Consider the following 22937-nt stretch of genomic DNA (forward strand, 5'->3'; position numbering starts at 1 on the left):
GGCAGATGTGGACAAGAGAATAGGAGGGATGCAGACCAGAAATTCAACACACATTTGCCCAGGAATAGAGAAATGTGCTGAAGTTGTTAGTGATGGAGCAGAAGTACAGTAGAGGACAGGGAGAGGAAGGATTCACAGAGGATTAACCCTGCGCCTCACATCAATAATAATAAGAATAATGTTATTTTTCTGAGGGCAATCCTCTACGGAACCTCTGCTTAGAGTAAATGAGCCATATAGCCTAGTGATTGAAAACAGATATGTGTCATATCTGTCCTTGGAATGGAGAAATAATATCACTTTAATGCTGACAATTGTATTTAGAGATTGACGGGATTTGTTTAAGAAAGATGTGGACAGTTTATCTGTTTATCTGAGTGGATTGCAAATGGTGGTATCATATCTTATGCTTTTAGTCTTTTATGTTGTTGTTTCGTTTTATATTCAGTGTAGTGCATGACATGTCTGCTGCGTGTGTCTGCTAACATTGTCCACTATAACTATTGAACAACTGAAATCTAAACATGAAGAATTAACATCAGGGTTTATAAGAGATTATACAAAAGATGGATTTAATATCTGGGTTTGCCCAGTCGCAAACACATACCAATTAACTTAAAATGTAAAAAATGTTTTACAGGCCTGCAATGTTTGGGTGGGGAAAATATTTTCTTGATTATTTAAATGTTTTGTGCCCTCAAGAAGGCTATAACATTGCAACAAATGTAAATACTGTTTTTTTTCTATAAATTGTCAAATATAATTTATGAATAAAATACCTTTGCTAAGTGTTCACTCAGGAATATAAAAAAAAAAAAACTTGGCAAAAGTAACCATCTTAACACTTATATCACATATATCACTAAAGCCTGACTAAAAGATCACAACCCCATCACGTCAAAATCCCAGTAATGACAAAAACATCCCATAACAAAAGCAGCGTGAGCTGTAGCACTGTTTGTTGTGTGCAGTTAGCCAGCCTGAGCCAGCGCCTGCCTGCTGAGAGTGTGATTATGGGTGGCCGGCCTGGCCTGTTTGTGAGGGTTGTCTTGGACAGTAATGGTTCACTGCTTCTATTGGATTATGAGAGGGATTTTAAACTGGTACTAAGCCGCAGGGCTGTAGACAGCCTGCGGAGCTGTGTGTTTGGGCATGTGTATATAGGGGTGTGTGTTTGTGGGTGTGTGTGTGCATGTGTGTGTTTGTGTGTCCTGGAGTCCCCAGCAGTCAGCTTGTCTCTACTGTTTTCCATTGTCTGTGGCCAGAGGTGGAGGGAGGCACAGCATCTGAAATATGAACCTATTCTGCTTCTCTCTGGTAAGACACACGCTTGCTTTAATGAACCTTCTCTTTCTTGTATTTTTAATATTTTTTTTGGTGTCTCAAAAACTCTACATCTCAGACAGGGTTGCGGATGTTTACTTCCTGAATTGAATGAATTAAAATGTAATTGACCACATCGCCAGGACAGACTGTCTTGTCTCTGCGTTCCCTGTCCAGTCCCTCTCATAATCTGGCAGATTGGTCAGTCAGGGAAAGGATAGGTAGCACAGAGATGTTATTGCTGTTGACAGGGATCTGACATGGACTCTCTCAGAAGGAGACATAAAGGAGATTGAGCTTTCACTTGTACTATGCTTTAGAAAGTTATCTAAAGACATTTGTGTATTGTAGTTGTTTGTCACGTCGGGTTTTAGAGCTGACAGATCATTTTAATAGGAGGATTCAATGTTCTGAATTGATGAAGCGGCAAATGTTTTATTAATTGGTCCTAAAATACCATGTATCTTTGACAAAGTAGGTTTCTATTCAAATACATACTTTTAGAGGTTGACAAAGAGTCAAGCAAGACGACAGTATGATGCTTTGAATTTAACATTTCCTTTGTAATGTAACTTGAACTTTGAAGAAAAGTTTAAAATAGTATTCTTTGAATACTGTTGACATAGGGGGGTTATGAAAGTGGTTAGGACACAGTTAGAGAGTCCATTTTCCCTAAACACATCCTGGATGAGTCTCCCAAAACTGGTTAGCAACCTGTAACAATAGCCCACATTTAAGAAAAAAAGCATTACATTTTTTTATAGAATGGACATTAGATGTAAAATTTAAAATACCTTTAAAAATAAGAAAAAGTTCATGTTTTTTGCATAAATGTTTTTAGCCTGTTTGGGATTACTGGGTGAATGTGGTCGACATGGAGCTCCATAGAACAGATCACGGATCACCAGGTTATGTAGAGAGGAACATGTCCTATTCATGGATTAGGCCAAAGTAATCACCCCAGAGTCAACATTTAATCCCCCATGCTCACTGTGTAAAGTGTCAATGCAGCTACTTCATTTGTTGTTGGCATGTTATGTACACTACACACTTCAGAACTTGACTTTTACAGCAGGTCTGACTGTAACCCAAGGTAGGATTTAAGACACAGGTAACTAGGTTGGTTTAGCACACCATAGGGATTCATAACAGACTTTAGGGGTTTCCGAGACTAACCAACCCCGAATATGAATACAAAAATTATAGTACTAAAGTAGTGCTCAAACCCACTCAAGGGTCAAAGGTCAGAAGGACCGTGTCTTACTGTGTGTCATACTGTAATCAGATGTATTTTATCAAGTCTCCTAATCTGACCTGGCTAGCCGCATTCCCCGATTGGAAGAATCCAGCATGTCATTCCTATCCAAATAACACTTATAGAACTTGCAACTAGACAGTGAACTTGGTGAAATGGCTTGTGTGTTAAGATCAGAAAGAAAAAGTATGGCACTGCAACTTAAAGATTTGACTGTTTTCTTTCATCACCTCATGCTTATGACAACCAATATAACACAGTAACAAGTCACGAAACTTGGCAAAGCATGAATTTTGATGATTGAGTATATAAACAATACCCTATGGAATAGTCTATTGAGAACACAAAGCAGGGAAAGCAGGGGTTCTCAAACTGGGGTCCGCCGAGGTACTGCAGGGGGTCTGCGGCCAGATCTCAAAATATACAAAATATAKAAATAAATAAAATAATGAACATTATAATTTTTTTACATTAATATCACTAACAACAGATATAACGAATTCTGGCCAAGGGATCTGTGGAATAAATTTAGAGGGTGTAATACAATACAATACAATACATCTATAATGTATCTTCATAACCCTGGGCAACATGGGCCTGGGAGGCTCACAGGGATATTGGTATCCATAGTACTCCATTATACATTTTTCAACTTAATACTTCTTGTATTCCCCCAAAAAGTTTAATTTACTTTTTGTTTTACATAAATACACTGTAATTTAAGCTTTAAAATGGCAAAATGATCTCCCTGTTTCATGGCAAAATGTGTAGAATCGCAGGATATCATCTTTAAAGCTTAAACAACAAAAAATCTCTCTGCAAAATTCTCTCTCTGATGCAAAGAGGTGGGACTTTAAAATGTTACTTCCCAAGGACCGAAACTTGGTTTGTTCGGCCATGCACTGCCAAAGTCATAATAAACCTCTTTGTATGCTAATTTTCTTTCGCTCGAGTTATTAGGGGGTCCCTGGTGAATTTGCTATCACAAAAGATGTCCTCGACTCCCAAAAGTTTGAGAATCCCTGCTGTAAACCACAGCATTCAATGTGTTTATACTGTTTTATGCCTTTCCTGTCCCTGATCATGTTGCTCTCTTTCCTCTGGTCTAGGAGGGCTCGACGGACAGCCTGTATGAGCCTGCTCTCAACAAACACCCAGTCATCCAAGAACACAGTTGTAGAGTTCCCAGTCGACACAACAGCCGACACAGCAGCCCTTCTCTGAGGGACAGGACTAAGTGGAGAGGCTCAGATCCATGTATACCCACAGTGAGTTCTACCAAATATTTAACTAAATATCAATACACTAACTAATGTACTCCCTAACCCTAGAAAATTGTTGCACATCAACACAGTTGCAGTTTCTAGATTGAGCATATATAGATAATCTATAGGTGACTATCCAGATAAAGCGGGACCTAAAGTAGACCTCATACCTCATATCAGGCCAACAGCTTCCAACACACTGACGTTAGTCTCCAACAATAACAAACCAGTCAGACATTGCTGGTGACCTGTGACTGCAATCTGCTGCTGAAACTTCAGGTCATTGGATGGGTGCCTGAAGACCAACTTTTCTGTGTAATCCTAAATCAATCTCTAAATTTAATCAGGGTATTTGGAGATGGCCTACTTGTGCAATACATTATGTGTGCCAGTTCAATYCAGTGTTACATTACAATTATTTTATTCCCAGGAGCTGTCCGAGGCTCACAAATCCCATTTGAAAAAGAAGAAGAGAAGGTATGAAAGTTTGTATTGTTTACAGCTGTCAGTCAATAAATGCTTTGGTTAAAGAAAGAGTGAGGGGTTTAGTTAACCCCTGAAATGGATACTAAGGCGTGCTGCTTACTGTACACCTCCAGGAGATAATGAGTTAATCAGGAGTTCTCAGCAGGTCCACCGTTAATGTTCCTGTCCTTTCATGGTGGCCTTCACTCTCTAAGCATCCAGGGAGCTGTCTGTTTGGACCTTGGTCCATTGCTCAAGTCCATTAGAGGGCACCTATTCCATAATTTTCATATCGGAACAAGGTCATAGTTCATAGTCTGGTTTGACCGAGGATTGGATTTTTTTTTAAATGACCCAATAGAGGTTGAAGTTCAAGGGGGTTCCTAGAGATGTTTATTTGTAATGTTAATTCAAGCAATTACACACTGAAAGCTGAAGTCTTTTTCTATATATTTGACAAATTACAAGCAGTCTACCTGATCTCCTTCACTTAATTTTACTGTAGTAAACAATTAAAGATGGAACTCTTTTCTTAAAGATGTACTTCTCTCCAAAGATCCACAAACAAATTGGCAAGCCCAGTCCATTTACTAACGTAGGTGGAACATAAAACATGTTTACAGGTGTAAACATGGAGCCTATAGCTAGCCTGTGGTTGTGTTAACTATGATATTAGATCAATGGTGTGTATTAGGTGTTATGGTGCAATTTCATAAGAGTTGGGTGGGATTAGGATTAGATTAATTGGGACAAGAGTTGGGATAAATAACATTCTTTCTCATTTACATTTATTGCATGTATTCACCTACTGTAAGTCTAAAACGTAAGATAAAAGATGTGATTTATAGCCACATTTCKCAGAATGTTGTTGGAAATACAGTACCTTGGATTTGGATTTCCCAGAATTTTATTTCGGCTAGTGGTTTACAGAATGACACAGACCCAAACTGTTCAAAACATTGCTATTGCATGCAAGGAGAATTGTACTGTGGAAATTACTTGTGTAATTTTTGATTGTGAGTGAATCAAACAGTTGTGTTATGACAAATCTTATCAAGCACGTCATTGTTGTTGAAAGATAAAATCCAGTTAGTATTGTGTGTTTCATGTGTTCATATTGCAACCCTAGCACCAGACTTCTCCTGAGGTYTTGTTCCAGCCATAATATGTCATCATCATAGACCGTTAGAGACATTTAACTAATATGGTTAAACAACAACATTCTGACAAAATGTCTGCGTATTGAGTGAATGCTCTGCTGGAGACAACTTGTAGAGACAACCTCAACATTGACAGGAATTTATTTTAATTTGTAATTTCAGATCACATGTACCAACAACGTCAACATCGGACAATGAAACCATAGGTTAGTACAAAAAAAATAATTGCAATACACTGATACATTTGACGTACTCAGATGTGTTTGAGTGAGCGTAAAATCACAGGCTTCTTACCAACTTTGCTTTGATCCTGCTCTCTAATTGATCTGGAGCTGTATAGTGTGCACACAATGCTGCACTCAGTATTAGTAACCTACTTGGCCGTGCTAGACCTACTGGCTTCTGTACTCTATTTGATTTCACTTAATGGCCTCTGTTTTCTTCCCCTGACCCCTCTATTGCAGATAACACAGACACTAATGTCTACTGGCAGTCACCCAGAGAGAAGCAAGATTTTGTTCACATCAAGAATAATCACAGCGAAGGTAAACGGCCAGAAACATATGTCAGCCAAAGAACATAAACCCCATGTTTCATTTAGGGTATGCTTGCTAAGGCCCGAGAGAGACACTATGTGTGTGAGACAGACTTGTAGGATTTAGTTAATGATGACAGATACAGAGAGACCTACTGATGCTCCCCATGCTTTTCCAAAGTCAGTGAGGAAGGAAAAAACCTATCGCAGTGTTTTATGAAGAAGGATTATGTTGAATGAGACAGCTGAATGAGAGCAAACAGGGTGTCTGTTGGCTGTAAAAACGAACTGAGGCTGAGACAAATGGCCCAGACAGTTTCCTTTGGATTCTGGTTCATGAGGCATAGTTACAGTAGGTAACCCTACACCTGCAAATCTACATCTAAACAAGTCAAGATTGTGGTGTGTGTGTGTGTGTGTGTGTGTGTGTGTGTGTGTGTGTGTGTGTGTGTGTGTGTGTGTGTGTTACTGACAACAACCTACTGAGTACCAAAGAAGTGGTCTAACCTTGCATTCTTGCCTGTGGTTCCTCAGAGATGGGTCAAGGTCCTTGTCAGGGAAGCGTGCTGGCGGTAGAGGACAGAGTGGAACAGCTGAACTCTGAAAGAAGAGAAAAAGAGCCCACAACTCAGGTAATACTATACATATCATCATCATCATCATCCTCATCAACATCATCATCATCCTCATCAACTGTTGGACAAAACATCAATTGTAGACTAGCACGATACCACAAATTCGATTAGAGATATTGGACTTCACTTTTCAAATGACAAAGGCAACTAGATAAACACTTTTCCCCTGAAATGAGCAGCATTAGCTTAATTTACCCAAACAGTTGAGCTCAAATCACCTGGCCTTGCTCATTTCATCAGTGTAGGATATTGGGTACACATGCAATAATCTCTAGGTAAAAGTCACATATTGAATTTCCGACAGGCTTTTTCTAAATTCTCCCCTCCAACGCCATCCCAATCACACATAAATCTGTAAAACGTTGTTTTTCACTTTCTGTTTGAGATATAATCACTTCCTGATTGAAATGCTCAATCATTTTACTAATGAATTCCCCTGACACAGAGCTTTTTGGTTGTGTAAACATTTTGGGTCATCTTGAAATACAGAGAAAGCAATCTACAGTCCCTCGATAATTAGCACCGTAGTCTACATTAGGCCTACTACAGCCGCAAATATTTAAGGACTTGGTAATGGTTGTGGTGAAGTCCACCCTAGGCTCCTATCCTCTTACCACAAATGTGTTCTTTGTCTCCCGCCAATTCGGGTGCATTAATTGTTTTATTAAAAGGTGAATTATCTGTTTATCAATTCCTGCGATTGCCGCTAAATTTACCGTTAATCCCCGCCATTTCTCAATAATCTAGAAAGATAGTGTTTGGATAATGTATTATTATTCACGGAATGTATTATCATTCTTGGAGCGGACCCGTTTCCAGAGCTCACAAACCACGATACACTTGTGAGAAATACGTTTTGGAATATTTCATTTCATTTAAGACTTTTCTGTCAATTTCCAATTTTATTTGGAGAGCTCCACGTTTGTTTGCATGTGTCTGGTTCCTTCATCCCGCCAAAATGTTCAGTGATCACACATAGAAATACACATGCATGTCACGTTTGGGAGTCAGTAGGTCTATTGTGAGTTGAGATACATTTGGGAATAGAGATAAATTTGTGAACAGTCATGAAATAGTATGATTAAGTCTGATTTAGATGAATTTACCAACGTAATGAATGATATATAAATTGCCTTTTATGTAGTGCTATGTTGAACATTAGGCCTAACCCTGGTTTTCACTAAAAGCATTGAGGATATAAGTAACTCATTAAACTTGTATTGTTATTTTGTTTATGCAGGGGGTGAACTTCGAGGCCTGGAACCCAAACTATGAGCCCCCTGACAGCCATCAGCATAACATGGTGAGTGTTATTGTCAGCAGGGGCAGCCAGAGACCTCATGCCCATTGAAACTGATGGTGTACCTTAATACATTTTCAGCATTTATCTGAAAGATATACACAATAAATACAAGAAATACTATCTTGTTTAATGCAGTGCTAAATACTGACCGTATGCTATAATAGACGACACAGTAATTGTCGATTGGAGAGAAGAACAATGCACTATGGCATTAGCACAATCTCCTGTGGGACAAGCAGGCAGCAATCACTTTAGCAGCACAGTGATAATTATTAGTAATGCAGTGCAGATGGCAGAGCATGGAAATGGTAATCCCTCACCCACATGGCCCCTGAGCTGCACGCGGATCGGTCTCTCTGTGTTAGTGTGTTTGTCTGGATGTGAGACGCGGATCGGTCTCTCTGTGTTAGTGTGTTTGTCTGGATGTGGAATGCGGATCTTTGTGTGTGTCAGGACATGTGCCTTTATGTTTGTTTGTGAGACCAGAAAGGATGTAGCAAGCCCTCTCTGTGCTTCTTTCTCTACATATAGTATACCCAGCAAACCGTCAAGGGGAATGTGAGCACACATGGGTTATTACATGTTGTGTCCGTTTATATGGTTCTATCTATTTGAGATTTTGGCACAAAAACCGTTGCTGGTGCTGGCATATATGTATTTATTGGGCTCCCGAGTGGCGCAGCGGTATAAGGCATTGCATCTCAGTGCTAGAGGCGTCACTACAGACACCCTGGTTCGAATCCAGGCTGTATCACAACCGGCTGTGATTGGGAGTCCCATTGGGTTGCGCACAATTGGCCCAGCGTCGTCAGGGTTTGGCCGGTGTAGGCCGTCATTGTAAATAAAAATGTGTTCTTAACTGACTTGCCTAGTTAAATAAAGGTTACATTTTTTTTAAATTATCGAGTGAAATGTACCTTTGCATTTTATTTTGGTGAGGTTTAAAAATGTCCCGGTCCATCCATTCCCTCATCCTTCATCCCGCCAGTTGAATTACAACTAATAGATCAACCAACGTCCTCAGGTGACTGGGAAGGCACCATGTGGTACAGTTAGACCTACTGCTCTGCTGGCCAGGTTTGTCAGGGTGGTTGGGGTGAGGAAGAGGTAGGCTGTGAACTGAGGGTAGGAGACGTCAGGTGTGTGTCTGTGGCGGCGGCCATATCACAGACACTCCTCCACTTTAATCTTCTTGCTGACTCTATAACCAGTGCAAAACTAAAGACAAATAAAAACAAGACGAAAACATGGCATGTGAAGTTTTCACTTGACAACTTGAGAGTACTAGGCATTACATAATGCACACTGATATTATGGACACTGATAGCCTACCCTACCCATATTATTCTACTGCAGACTGGGGATGCGGAGGCTGACATGGCTGAATCTAAGGGAAAGCTGAAGAGGTTCCAGAGGCTAGTGAAAGTGAAGAAGGGAAGCCAGATGGGACTAGATGATGGAAAGACTGACAGCAATTGTGAGTTCTAATGGATGCACCTTGGCTCCAAATTCAAAGACAGAGCTGCCTGCCTGCTTGATACACAACAAATCCTATGAAAACAAAACCCTAGAATAATAGGGGCAACTCTCATTAACAATTGAAAGCTGATGATTTTATTGTTCTTTATAGAATKAATTATGTATCTATTAATGAATAGGACTAAAAAGCGCTTTATTTCTCTTCTTGTCCAGGTCACTTGGCAGACTCTGTGTTCAGTAACGACAGTCCCGTCATCACCTGCATCGGGCTGGGGAAGAAGACAGAGAAGAAGTCCTCGAAGGCTGACCCACCATCGCCACAGAAGCAGCAGACTAAGGAGACCAATGGGAAAGCTGTGGAAGGACCTTGGAGCACTGGGGTTCACGACCACCACTGGGGCCTCACACAATTCCCTCCACCCTGGGATGTCCCCTACCACACCTGCCACCGGCCCCCAGGCGAGCCCCGGAACTATGGCTTTGACTTCACCCTGCCCCGAGCAACAGCTTGGGACCGCTTTGAGAGTCTGGTCCAGGAACTGGACAGCAAACAGACGCCGCCAGTGTTCTCACACCAACGGGTCATCCGCTCGATCACAGATCTGGACATCTCAGAATCCACGGTAAGATACGGTTCACTTAAAGGAGCTTACATACAGGTCTGACAGAGGTATTGTGGGAAGCTGTGGGACTGGTGTTTCCTGAGAAATGATTGCTTTGTAGGGCACACTTCCCCCTACACAGGCAAATTTCTATTTGGTATTCATTTAACAATAAACAAGCTTATTAAGGTAATAGAACGGAAACTGCAATATACAGGCTTTGTGGTAATTCACCCCTTCCTGTGCTCACCAGTCGCTTGGCCACTTCCTCATAAGTAATTTTTCTGGTTACAGTGAACTATCAAAAACACTATGAAGAAAAAATTGCAGTTATGGCAAAAAACGAATTACTCACATTATTACAACCCCAATCCAGCAGTCATCAATGAGGCTTTCTGGGTGCACTGAGGATTATTCAGTGTCTGTAGCTTGTTGACCAGACTTTCCACCTCCCACCTAAAAGTACAACACATGCATGTCTTTCATCACAGATAAACAGACTGTGTAGATATAGTCACATCCTGGCTGCCGTAGAGGAAATGTAGCTGCTCTGCAGAACTGTTGCAGTACAGTAGGTTGTTGATATGATGATTGGTCAAATAAGCAACAGCACAGTTGTTTTTTATCAACAACAAAAAAACTGACCAGCAGTTATTCAGATTCAGCACTATGCTTCAGAGGAAACCATCAAATGTCTCAAACAAAGACACAAAGAGCAAGACAAAACCAAAGGTGAGATGATTTAAAAGTCTTTTTTTTTGTGTAAAATGTGCTTTTCGATTTGCTGCTGTAATAACAAAAAACAACATTTTATATGGCTGGGCATTTTGTTTAAACATTTTTTAACTTAAAGTACTTGTTGTAATTTAAAATAAAAGGAAAAGTTCTAAAGCATATTTGCCAAACATTAGGCTGTATTACAGCGGTAACTCAGGATATTGAAAATGAAGATTCACTCAAAAGTTTGAGTTCATTATAAAAGCAATACTAGCATTTGTTGCTCTTACTATTTGACCATTATTTCTGTTAGAAATCATTAGCTTTCCCCAGTAGGTGACAGTGACTGCAGCCAGCCAAGGTTCACGGTTCACTAACGGTCAGATGATCATTGCGGGGCCACGCGCCAGGGTTTAATGTAACAGATGTTGGATGAGAGCCTCAGAATGACCACTAAAACTAATCTAATGGGCCGCCAGTGAACAACGGACCATTGCTTTTCACACAGTCACATTTTTTATGACGTTTATGCAGATTATTATCTTTCAATTAGCATAGTGCAGATGAGCAGATGACAGGTTTAAGGGCGAACAGCAGGATGTACTAGAATAATAAAATCCATAACAATAACGCTATTATATAACAGGAATACAACACACACACAAAATTGTAGCACAAGAATGACATGAAATACTATAATATTCAATGTATTACATTGGATTTAGTATAAGAGATTTACATTACATCACTTTATGGCAAACAGCCGACCATAACTGATACAAACCTCAGCTGTAGTGAAGCTGAACACCACTCAGTACTCATCCATTACCATACAGAAGTACTCATAATATTCATGATATCAATAGTAGTAGTAGTACAAAACAACAATACTACAATGACAAGGTTTGGTTTGGCAGCTTTAGAAAATACATCTGTAGAGTTCAAACTGAACCTGCAGTTATATCATCACATCCAATCTTAGTCAAATGCAACATGACACAATAAGCACAAAAAAGATTAGGAGAAATCTCATAAAATGCCATAATGGAGCCTGTTGGTAATACAGACAGTACTATGTAAATACATGACCAGAGGAACAGCCAGATTAGATGTATGGTTTACAAGGTACAGGCCTACTACAGACGTTACTTGTTTGTATTGTGCTGCTTTGAGTTCAACATAAACACGACAGACAGACAACATGTGTCCTGCTGTTACCATCCCAAACACGTTTTAATCTGTAAAGTTAATCTCTCATCTCACCCAGCGCTCCACCAGTTTTGGCCGATTTGACTCACTCAGACACCAACCAGCCCCAGTGAAGCCAGAGGAAAATGGAGGTGCTTTGGTACGTGAAGCATCTGTCTGATTTTGTCGGCTACTTCAACAAGTAATTCCTTATAAGTAACACTGTAAACTTTCTTAATTGTTTCTAGGGATGTGACGGCATGGAATTTTGGATTACGGTTATTTGTCAGCCAAATGACCGTGGTCACCGTTATAGCCGTTTGAATAGCAAAAAAAATGAAAAAAATACATTTTCTCCTCTCCTCATGACCGCATGTGCTGCCATAGAAATAGAATGACTAGAACGGTAGTCCCCATTAAAATCAATGATGGCATACTGTGTGGACTGGCGGCCATTGCAAGCGTACCCATAGCAGAGATCATTTTGAGAAGAGGGGAATCTCACTCGAATCGTATTAACACCCATTGTGTACGTTTCCCATGTGTCGACAATGGGCAACGCGGTGCATTGTGGGTGATTATGGGACAAGGAGATCACTCCTTCAAGAATGGGAGTCAATTGGACGCTAAACTCAAGAAACAGCATTAGCATGAATTACTTGAACAAGAAGTACAACATTACGAATCTTTTCCGAGATGTGAGATAATTAACTTGTTCTCTGTAATATCGTACAGCTTTGAAATCGTGACATTACGTACTTTCGAGGAAAATAGGCAGGTTTCTCGACTCATATCCACAACATGAACGCTATTGGTCGACAGTCTGCTGGGTGGGGCGTTTATACGTGGTTCCATTTATTGGCCACTGGGATTCATATCTTCTCCTTTCTAAGTATCTCTGCCCATAGGAGCAAAGCAGTAAGTAATAGCAGGAAGTGTACCCATCAATATGTGCAGTAATTTTTTTGATTAAACTCAACTGACATTACTTAGGTGATAATGCAAACCGTGCCAATATATCCATCAAACACCGGCTTCGAGGGCATAATCACTTTTATACAATGAGTTATAACAACATATTCAAATAATGATTCACATATTTTCATAAAAAACATTATTTTGATGAATTTATTCATACTATTTCATCCTCCCACAAGATATAGTCCTGACATAAATCTAAGGTTGATACCCAATCCGACTGGTCGTTCGTTCTATTGGTTCGGTTGACAGAGTAGTTAAGTCTTTTTGTTCTGTATCTATGGACGCGACCCAGTCGTTCTTTCTAAATGTTCCATTGCCACACTGGCTGGCAACGTTCTTATGCCTTTCTTGCTAGCTAGCCAACTACGGCTAACTTACAGTCACGTCAAACAGTGCAGTCAGAATAACAGCAAAGTAGCTGCATTTGTGTTTGTTTAAGCTGTTTTCTAGTGACATTTATTTGGATACAGCCATAACAATGAGCTAATAATGCGCGATTTCGCCTGCATAGAAAATGTGCTCTCTCGTCAAGACACTGTTCAGAGGAGCTAGCCAACAACACAGCTAACACAATCACTTCAAACTTAAGCTGGAAAGACTGCAAACTAGCAGCATTAAATTTAGTTTCACCTGTTTTCTATTGACATTTATTTTTATATATCCATAAAAATGATGCCAGCTGATTCATGAGTTCGACTAGCTGAGAAAAGCTGTCTGCCTGTCTGTCTCGTCCCGACTCCCTACACCTTCATTACTATGGGACTGCTGAAGATCGAATTTCAAAATGTAAACAATGTTGCAAATGTCGGAGAGACATACAGCAAGGTTAATACAAATCTCCGCAGTTGAAAACCAAATGCTAGTCTAAAAGAAATGGGAGATAATGTCTAGATGCCTTTTATAGTGGAGAATTGCCTGGCTGGACTGATGAGACAGTGGATTGCGCAGTGAGATGGAACAGAGTAAATAGGCATTTTAATGCGGTAATGTGTGGAATGAACACCGGCTGGAATGCGATTTTTTAAATAATCATCATCCAGGATTAGATCCACGTTGTATAATAAAAATATATTCCATTGCATAAGCCACATAAATTAAATGAACATTCCAAACTCAGCAAAAAAAGAAACATCCTCTCACTGTCAACTGCGTTAATTTTCAGCTAATTTAACATGTGTCAATATTTGAATGAACATAACAAGATTCAACAACTGAGACATAAACTGAACAAGTGCCACAGACATGTGACTAACAGAAATTGAATAATGTGTCCCTGAACAAAGGGGGGGGGGGGTCAAAATCAAAAGTAACAGTCAGTATCTGGTGTGGCCACCAGCTGCATTAAGTACTGCAGTGCATCTCCTCCTCATGGACCAGATTTGCCAGTTATTGCTGTGAGATGTTACCCCACTCTTCCACCAAGGCACCTGCAAGTTCCCGGACATTTCTGGGGGGGGAATGGCCCTAGCCCTCACCCTCCGATCCAACAGGTCCCAGACGTGCTCAATGGGATTGAGATCCGGGCTCTTTGCTGGCCATGGCAGAACACTGACATTCCTGTCTTGCAGGAAATCACATACAGAACGAGCAGTATGGCTGGTGGCATTGTCATGCTGGAGGGTAATGTCAGGATGAGCCTGCAGGAAGGGTACCACATGAGGGAGGAGGATGTCTTCCCTGTAACGCACAGCATTGAGATTGCCTGCAATGACAACAAGCTCAGTCCGATGATGCTGTGACACACCGCCCCAGACCATGATGGACCCTCCACATCCCAATCGATCCCACTCCAGAGTACAGGCCTCGGTGTAATGCTCAATCCTTCGACGATAAACGCGAATCCGACCATCACCCCTGGTGAGACAAAACCGCAACTCGTCAGTGAAGAGCACTTTTATACCAGTCCTGTCTGGTCCAGCGACAGTGGGTTTGTGCCCATAGGCGACGTTGTTGCCGGTGATGTCTGGTGAGGACCTGCCTTACAACAGACCTACAAGTCCTCAGTCCAGCCTCTCTCAGCCTATTGCGGACAGTCTGAGCACTGATGGAGGGATTGTGCGTTCCTGGTGTAACTCGGGAAGTTGTTGTTGCCATCKTMTACCTGTCCCGCAGGTGTGATGCTCGGATGTACCGATCCTGTGCAGGTGTTGTTACACATGGTCTGCCACTGCGAGGACGATCAGCTGTCCATCCTGTCTCCCTGTAGCGCTCTTTTAGGCGTCTCACAGTACGAAACATTGCAATTTATTGCCTTTGCCACATCTGCAGTCCTCATGCCTCCTTGCAGCATGCCTAAGGTACATTCACGCAGATGAGCAGGGACCTTGGGCATCTTTCTATTGGTGTTTTTCAGAGTCAGCAGAAAGGCCTCTTTAGTGTCCTAAGTTTTCATAACTGTGACCTTAATTGGTCTTAACGACCGTTCCACAGGTGCATGTTCATTAATTGTTTATGGCTRATTGAACAATCATGGGAAACAGTGTTTAAACCCTTTACAAAGAAGATCTGTGAAGTTATTTGGATTTTTACAAATTATCTTTGAGAGACAGGGTCCTGAAAAAGGGGCATTTCTTTTTTTGCTGAGTTTACATTACCATGGAAATTATAGCATCACAATACCAGGCAGCCATTGCGAATGTAACCATGAGTTTACCAGTCAAATTCCAATCCCGTTCTATTCATTCTATTTCCATGTGTGCTGCTGCTGAAGTGAAGGGGGCTTTGCCTAGGCAACCAAAGACTTGTTTGCTACAACACCTTGCTTTTGTCAGCAAGGAGCAACAAAGTTTCATCACATTGTAAAGAGTTCATGTTACCGCAGAAACAGATTCAACCGCATGAATGCCTGGCCGTCCTGTCTTCAGATTGTTCCACAAAAAAAACAATGGTTTCAAATGGTTATGACGTCTTTTTTTGGGGGGGGGGGGGGTTTGATTGGTCTTCATCCATAATTGGCTGTTACACAGTACGGTTATTGTCCCAGCCCTAATTGTTTCAACATTAGTAGATTTGTATTTCTTTTTCCAAAATAAACTGATACATGTTTCAAGCCAGCAGGGCTGACATCTTTTTWAAATTATGTTGCTGTATCGTAGTTTAAGCATTTCAACTATGTAACAACAAGTGTATGTTGATATGTGTGCAGTCTGCAGAGGGAGAGCAGGTTAATAGTGGTGACCAGACCAGATCAGGAGGTATAGGCAAGAAGATGAAGGCCATCTCACTGACGATGAGGAAGAGGATGGGCAGGCAGTACGCTAAAGCCCTGTCAGAGGATATGGTGAGTGAGACGAAGCACGTTGTGGCAAACAGATCAACTGTGTTTTCTTTTCTTTATTTTTTWGTTTGATTTTGTTTAAATAGATTAATAAAATTATTCAATATTGCACTTAAATTTTTACATTGCAATTACCATTGTACAGTTTTTCTTTACATTGAAAACAAAACCGACAAACCCCCCAACCTCAACTGTATTTTTTGACATTCAGTGTGCCACAGACCTCTGATAAAAGCCAAACGAATTAAATGAAAGTTGAACTAAAAGAAAGTTGATGTCTGAATGCAGAGGTATAGGCTGATATGTAGGAAATGTACAGTAAGACCAAGTCCACATAAATGAACAATATAAAACCAACAGAACAGGAACCTTGGAAGTGAATAGTACAGAATGATAATACAGTGATCATAGAGTGGTAATAGAATACAGTAATAATACAGTGCATGGCTCATCAGGAAGTAAAGAAAGGAGGATTATAAATTATGACGAACAAGTTGGTCTCTGGACTAAAAGCCTAACATGTCCAAACACTGGTCAGTACAGGACAAAGACTCATTAACACGTCACCTGGTAACCAAGTAATTTGTGAAGCTAAAAAGACACAACCCTTCTCTCACAAAGAGAACGAGGGAGGTACAGTCAGAGCCTATGGAGCAGGTATAGGGGGATTACACACAGCTCCTGCCTATGTCAAGTCTCAGTTATAAATGGCAAGGCAGCTCTGTGTGGATTAAGGACTCAGAGAGAGAGGAGAGAAGCTACTCTGTGTTCTTGCACAAACTGCCTGGGATACTGAGCCGTTTTGGCACACGGAACATCTTAGAACCCTGCCCCGACCCAGCCCTCTGATTAGTTTAGCTTTCTCCTTTCCTTCCTCCTCAACCGCCATGCTGTGAGAGGAGATGAGATGGGGAGTGACGGCATAAAGAGAAAAGGAGGGCAAAGAAAATAAAAAAACATGACCTGTTCTGTTGTTTTTTTACTGGTAGTGCGACGAGACGGAGAGAGATGAAGAAGGAGAAGGGGATGTTGTTTACGGCGTCCATTCATTTCCAAAAGGACACAGAAAGTCCAGTCACTCTCTGGAAAGCCTCTACAGTCTCAATAGTGGACAAAGCTCCTCCAGTAAGCACACAGCCAACATCTTACTGGATTCAACAAGTTCACTCTCTCTTTACTAATGCAATTTTAGTTTACTCTGCAGTTGATAAAAATCAAGTGTGTAGTCTCATCTGCTAAGGCATGTTGTTGGACCTTGATTTACCCAACAAAGGATGCCTGACAAACATAATCACAGTCAAAATTCTAAACTGTCAATATTTAATTCACCGCCATAACCATCATACTGTAACTTAATATTATAATTGTTAAGTAGACTACTGTTAGACCAGCATCAATCATATGAGGCTGCTGAGGGGAGGACGGCTCATAATAATGGCCGGAACGGTGCGAATGGAATGGCATCAAACAACTGACAACCATGTGTTTAATGGATTTGATACCATTCCCCTAATTCCGCTCCAGCTATTACCACAGGCCTGTCCTCCACAATTAAGGTGCCACCAACCTCCTGTGGCATCAACCCTCATGAATAGACATCGCATTAAGGAGTAAAAAAACTACCTCACTATATAGCATGATGTATGACAACACCCACAATGCTCACCGTAACACATTCGGCCCTGTGTTTGTAAAGGTTGTTGTGAAGCTAACATGATGTCTGTCTCCTACCAATCCAACTGTGCTGCGCCCTAGGTGGGGTTACCAGTGGGTCAGACGGCTCCAGTAACAGAGACAGTCTGAGGCTGGATGAGGAGCTGCCCCTGTCCTACACAGGCCAGTTCTGTGGCAGAGCCCAGGTCCACACCGACTTTGTCCCCAGTCCCTACGACACTGAATCACTCAAACTTAAGGTAACCTACCTGACTGAACCACCTGACTGAATTGTCAAACCTGTCCTTCAGCACATCCTCGTGGATTTTTAAGCAGTTGAGATAGAGCCAATGTCTTGCAAAGTAGCTTGTGTAGACCTAATACATTGCATTGCTCAAGTAAAATGCCAATTTCTTCTTTCAGGTAGGGGATGTGATTGAGATCATCAGCAAACCTCCTATGGGGATATGGACAGGCATGCTGAACAACAAGGTGGGGAACTTTAAGTTCATCTACGTAGACCTCATAGTAGAGAAGGTTCCTGAACCGCCTCAGAAGATGACACACAGGAGGAGCAGGAGACCCCGGCCCAAAACGCTACAGGAACTCCTAGAGCGCCTCAATTTGGAGGTAAACTGACTCTCTCTCTCGCTCTCTCACTGTCTCTCTCTCTCACTCTCTTCTCTGTCTCTCTCCTCAAACCTGCTGTCACAAACAATCGCTCTCAAACAAACTTGTTTCCTGCATTCTTTTAAAAAACTATAAATTGCATCTTTAGAGAACCATACATTTCTGATGTCAACACAGTGATGACAGACAGGATTGAGATGTTTTTGTTGTAACATGATGGCTTGCTTACCGATTGGTATTGTTTCTCTGTGTTGTAGGAGTATGCCTCCTCCCTGCTCCTTAATGGGTACCAGACAGTAGATGACCTGAGGGAGCTGAAGGAGCAGCATCTGGTGGAACTCAATGTGACTGATTCTGAACACAGACATCGTCTGATGGCTGCCGTCGAGTGCCTCCAAGAACCCCAAAGTGAGTCAGGGCAGTCTTTTCCCTACTTTGATTTCCAGGTGGGATGCAAAGGCACTCAAGACAACACCTGGGCCTTCTGGCATCAACATTGCCAATTTAAACCAATAACAATCCAAACRTTTAGGTGAGGCGCTCCAGAGCTGCTAGTTCTGACAAAAACAGTAGGTGTGGAGGAGATCATAATTCCCTCTAAGCATATGTACTGTATTTAGATTGCCAAAGGTCTGGTTTTAGATGTCAAGCGGATAAGGAAGGGTATACCGTCAGCGGAGGAAGTGCTGTATCAGGGCCATGGTATCAGGGACACAGATAAAAAGGCTAATGATAACTGGATAACCACCACTTACAGCACAGAGAACACAACAGGACAGTTACCACACATAATTCAACACAGTCACAACCAATCATTCAGGACAGTTACCACACACGGTTCAAAAGAGTTACAATAAACAATTCAGGACAGTTACAGCAAACAGCTCACAACAATTACCAATCACAGTTTAAAACCATTAACAATACTGCTAAATTGGCAAACTGTCTATTATAACAAAGTAATATCACGGCAAGAAGTGAACTTCAGAATACAACATTAATTGAGTGCATCTCACAGTGTGTGTTAATAACAGGATATCAGCSATCTTGTCCTGGCCATAGCTAGATAAAGAAGATGTATTACACTGCTAATACCTTAAGAGTCAGTTGCTAGAAGGACATGAAAGGAAAGGCTGAGTGGTAGTCAAGAAACATAACATTGAGTGATGCAAGACAAGACAAGCTACTAACAGGAAATGTCATTTTCAGAAGCCACTGTGGTTTGGGTGTTGCACTAGCCCATATATCTTGTTTTTCAATCTTATGCAAACGCTTTGGATCTTTTGAACTTCACTTTTAGCTGCAGTAACCAAAAGTAACAAGGTCTCGGACTCAGAGATTCAACAGCCTACATAAATATTGAAACATACCAGCTACAATAGGCATAATATTTCAGTGCTTGAGAGAAAAAGGAAACTATGAAAACAGTTTTTTCTGCAACTCTGATATTGTGGGAGCATATCAGATTTGTGGACATAACATTTAAATAGACCACAATAAGCTCTCTAAGCCCCCATGTCTGTTCTATTCCAGGTGATGGTCAGAAGGAGGGAGAGTTAAACAAGGAAGCCAAGTCCCCAACTGAGAGTATTAAAGCCGACCTGAACTGCCCCAGAGACTCTGGCTGCTACATGCCTTCTGACTGCTCAGACAACAGCAAGGAAGAGACAGACATCCACGTGCCAGCACTGCACCATCATTCTCCCATGGCTCAGACCTAACTGCCACCAGCAGATAGACACTCCTAAGGGTCTTTCAGAAAAACTATCGATGTGGATCCATGCAATAATTGTCTCATGCGATAGACCCTTTACGTAGGACAAGAGCACTCCTCTTTGCTTTCATACTGCATTCAGTATCAGTAGCCTATGTGGCTGGCATTGCAGTTGTTATGCATTAACCCACTATTTGCACATAATTTCAACCCAAAAAATCTGTGTTGACAGTGAATCAACTTCTAACCTAAATCCAATGACAATGTTGATTTTAACGTTAAATTCACATTAGTTGACAACTCAACCAAATGTAAATCAAAACTAGATGTTGAACTGAGGTCTGTGCCCAGTGGTTATCTACTGTACACCAAAGGCAGACCAGGCATTTCCTGAGTTGGCTTGGGTGCTGGTTTGTAATTGTTGATGATGTATCCCAAGCCTTTACAGTTATTCCTCAAGTCTCGTGAGTCATCCTGTCATTGGACCTGTGAAATCATTGCAGTAGGCTAGGCTTTGTTTTTAGCATAATGTGCAATGTCAACATTACTGTGTGTGGGTGTACAGTACATTTTCAGAGGTGCATGTGGAAGAGGGAGATATTAAATTAGGGTCTAAAGCATTTTTCTACTGTATCTCAGATTTATGGTATTATTGAACATTTTGTTAAAGTGATTTGAGAGTTAGCAGCTTACTGACAGTTTTTTGAAAGCTCTCCTTCATTCTAGCAATTGTTTTACCAATGTACCAATGTACCAATGTACCAATGTACCAATGTACCAATGAAACGACTATGAAATGCAATATTTTTCCAAAAATAAAGTATTATAATTTTCTGCAGCTGTTAAATCATTTCTGGTGAGAATGGCACAAGGGGATACATTGTTTTTCTTCTGAATTTTCATCAGGAAGAACAACCAGCAGAGGTACGGCAATATAGGCCTACAATTGGTTGGTAAAAATTCTTCATAATACAGTAATATATTAACATTTCCATAGGCATGAAATAAGCACACTGGATACATTTACATTCTTTATTTAAGCAAGTCGCTGATTTCAGATGGAAATCTGAGCGGTACATCACTACACCCTTACTTCAGAGCAGGAGTCCACATGGTGGAAGTGTTGTCCAAATCTCTCAGTAAACACCATATATCCTGGATTGGGCCTAATCCAACACAGGCCTATTTATTCCTAAATGTATAATCCTAAACTGAACAGATTTGACCATTCTGTTGTTAGCAGTGTGCCATTTATAATGGATGGAGAAACGTTTATAATAGCACAATCATGACTCTTTTAAGGAACAGATCTGTGAAACACTGCAATTTAAAAATATACTTGTTTTGCCAACTCACACAATTATGGGGTTTAAACTCGACTAGAAACACTTTAAAAATTACAGTAAGTACATTTGGACATGGTAAAAATAAAAGGTAAAAATAAAATCCAAAATATCCATAGTATATGATGTACAACTACACGGTCGTGTTTCCCCAAGATAAAGGGACACATCTATTGCTTTATTTTCACATATGATCCACATATAGTTCAAGTCAAAAGTTCTGACACACCTACTCATTCAAGAGGTTTTATTTATTTTTACTATTTTCTACATTGTAGTATAATAGTGAAGACATCAAAACTATGAAATAACACATATGGAAACATGTAGTAATCCAAAAAGTTTTAAACAAATAAACATATATTTTATATTATAGATTCTTCAAAGTAGCCACCTTTTGCCTTGATGACAGCTTTGCACACGCTTGGCATTCTCTCAACCAGCTTAACCTGGAATGCTTTTCCAACAGTCTTGAAGGAGTTCCCACATATGCTGAGCACTTTTCTTTCACTCTGCCGTCCAACTCTTCCCAAACCATCTCAATTGGATTGAGGTCGGGGGATTGTGGAGGCCAGATCATCTGATGCAGCACTCCATCACTCTCCTTCTTGGTCAAATATCCCTTACACAGCCTGGATGTGTGTTGGGTCATTGTCCAGTTGAAAAACAAATGATAGTCCCACTAAGCGCAAACCAGATGGGATGGCGTATCGCTTCAGAATGCTGTGGTCGCCATGCTGGTTAAGTGTGCCTTGAATTCTAAATAAATCATTGACATTGTCACCAGCAAAGCACCATCACACCTCCTCCTCCATGCTTTACGGTGGGAACCACACATGCGGAGATTATCCGTTCACCTACTTTGCGTCTCACAAAGACAGAGCAAGTCTCTTCTTCTTATTGGTGTCCTTTAGTAGTGGTTTCTTTGCAGAAATTCGACCATGAAGGCCTATTTCACGCAGTCTCCTCTGAACAGTTGATGTTGAGATGTGTCTGTTACTTTAAATCTGTGAAGCACTTATTTGGTCTGCAATTTCTGAGGCTGGTAACTCTAATGAACTTATCCTCTGCAGCAAAGGTCCTCATGGGAGCCAGTCATCATAGCGCTTGATGGTTTTTGAGACTGCACTTGAAGAAACCTACAAAGTTCTTGAAATTTTCCGTATTGACTGACCTTCATGTCTTAAAGTAATAATGGATTGTCATTTCTCTTTGCTTATTTGAGCTGTTCTTGGCATAATATGGACGTGGTCTTTTACCAAATAGGGCTATCATCCATATACCACACCTACCTTGTCACAACACAACTGATTGGCTCAAATGCATTAAGAAGTAAAGAAATTCCACAAATTAACTTTTAACCAGGCACACCTGTTAATTGAAATGCATTCCAATTGACTACCTCATGAAGC

General features: G+C 40.9%; 1 protein-coding gene and 1 long non-coding RNA gene across 7 annotated transcripts in view; one reads left to right on the plus strand and one right to left on the minus strand.

Moving 5' to 3' along the window:
• Nucleotides 1–10509, minus strand: part of LOC111950698 (uncharacterized) — a 41720-nt gene extending 31211 nt beyond the window's left edge. Inside the window, exons 1-3 of the long non-coding RNA XR_002875518.2 lie at nucleotides 10378–10509; nucleotides 8859–9159; nucleotides 6511–6603 (exon numbers count right to left, since the gene is read on the minus strand). This is a non-coding gene — a long non-coding RNA (uncharacterized lncRNA). The remainder of the gene's footprint in view (nucleotides 1–6510; nucleotides 6604–8858; nucleotides 9160–10377) is intronic.
• On the plus strand, nucleotides 1183–21016 carry samsn1b (SAM domain, SH3 domain and nuclear localisation signals 1b). Of its 6 annotated transcripts, XM_023968485.2 has the most exons (16): nucleotides 1230–1317; nucleotides 3688–3846; nucleotides 4274–4320; nucleotides 5631–5674; nucleotides 5933–6013; nucleotides 6538–6635; nucleotides 7879–7941; nucleotides 9298–9418; nucleotides 9634–10043; nucleotides 12007–12087; nucleotides 16054–16188; nucleotides 17175–17310; nucleotides 17941–18098; nucleotides 18262–18468; nucleotides 18726–18876; nucleotides 20002–21016. In XM_023968485.2, exons 1-16 carry the CDS (start codon nucleotides 1294–1296, stop codon nucleotides 20187–20189), a joined length of 2103 nt encoding a protein of 700 aa, XP_023824253.1. In that variant the 5' UTR covers nucleotides 1230–1293; the 3' UTR covers nucleotides 20190–21016. The 6 variants fall into 6 exon arrangements, 5 of the variants coding, with proteins under 5 accessions (XP_023824256.1, XP_023824253.1, XP_023824254.1 ...); XM_023968486.2 differs by lacking the exon at nucleotides 12007–12087; XR_011473962.1 differs by lacking the exons at nucleotides 9298–9418; nucleotides 12007–12087; nucleotides 20002–21016 and having other exon boundaries at nucleotides 1183–1317; nucleotides 18726–18848.
• The last annotated feature ends 1921 nt before the right edge of the window (nucleotides 21017–22937 follow it).

This window comes from Salvelinus sp. IW2-2015, linkage group LG23 (genome assembly GCF_002910315.2).
Source record: "Salvelinus sp. IW2-2015 linkage group LG23, ASM291031v2, whole genome shotgun sequence".
NCBI lineage: Eukaryota > Metazoa > Chordata > Actinopteri > Salmoniformes > Salmonidae > Salvelinus > Salvelinus sp. IW2-2015.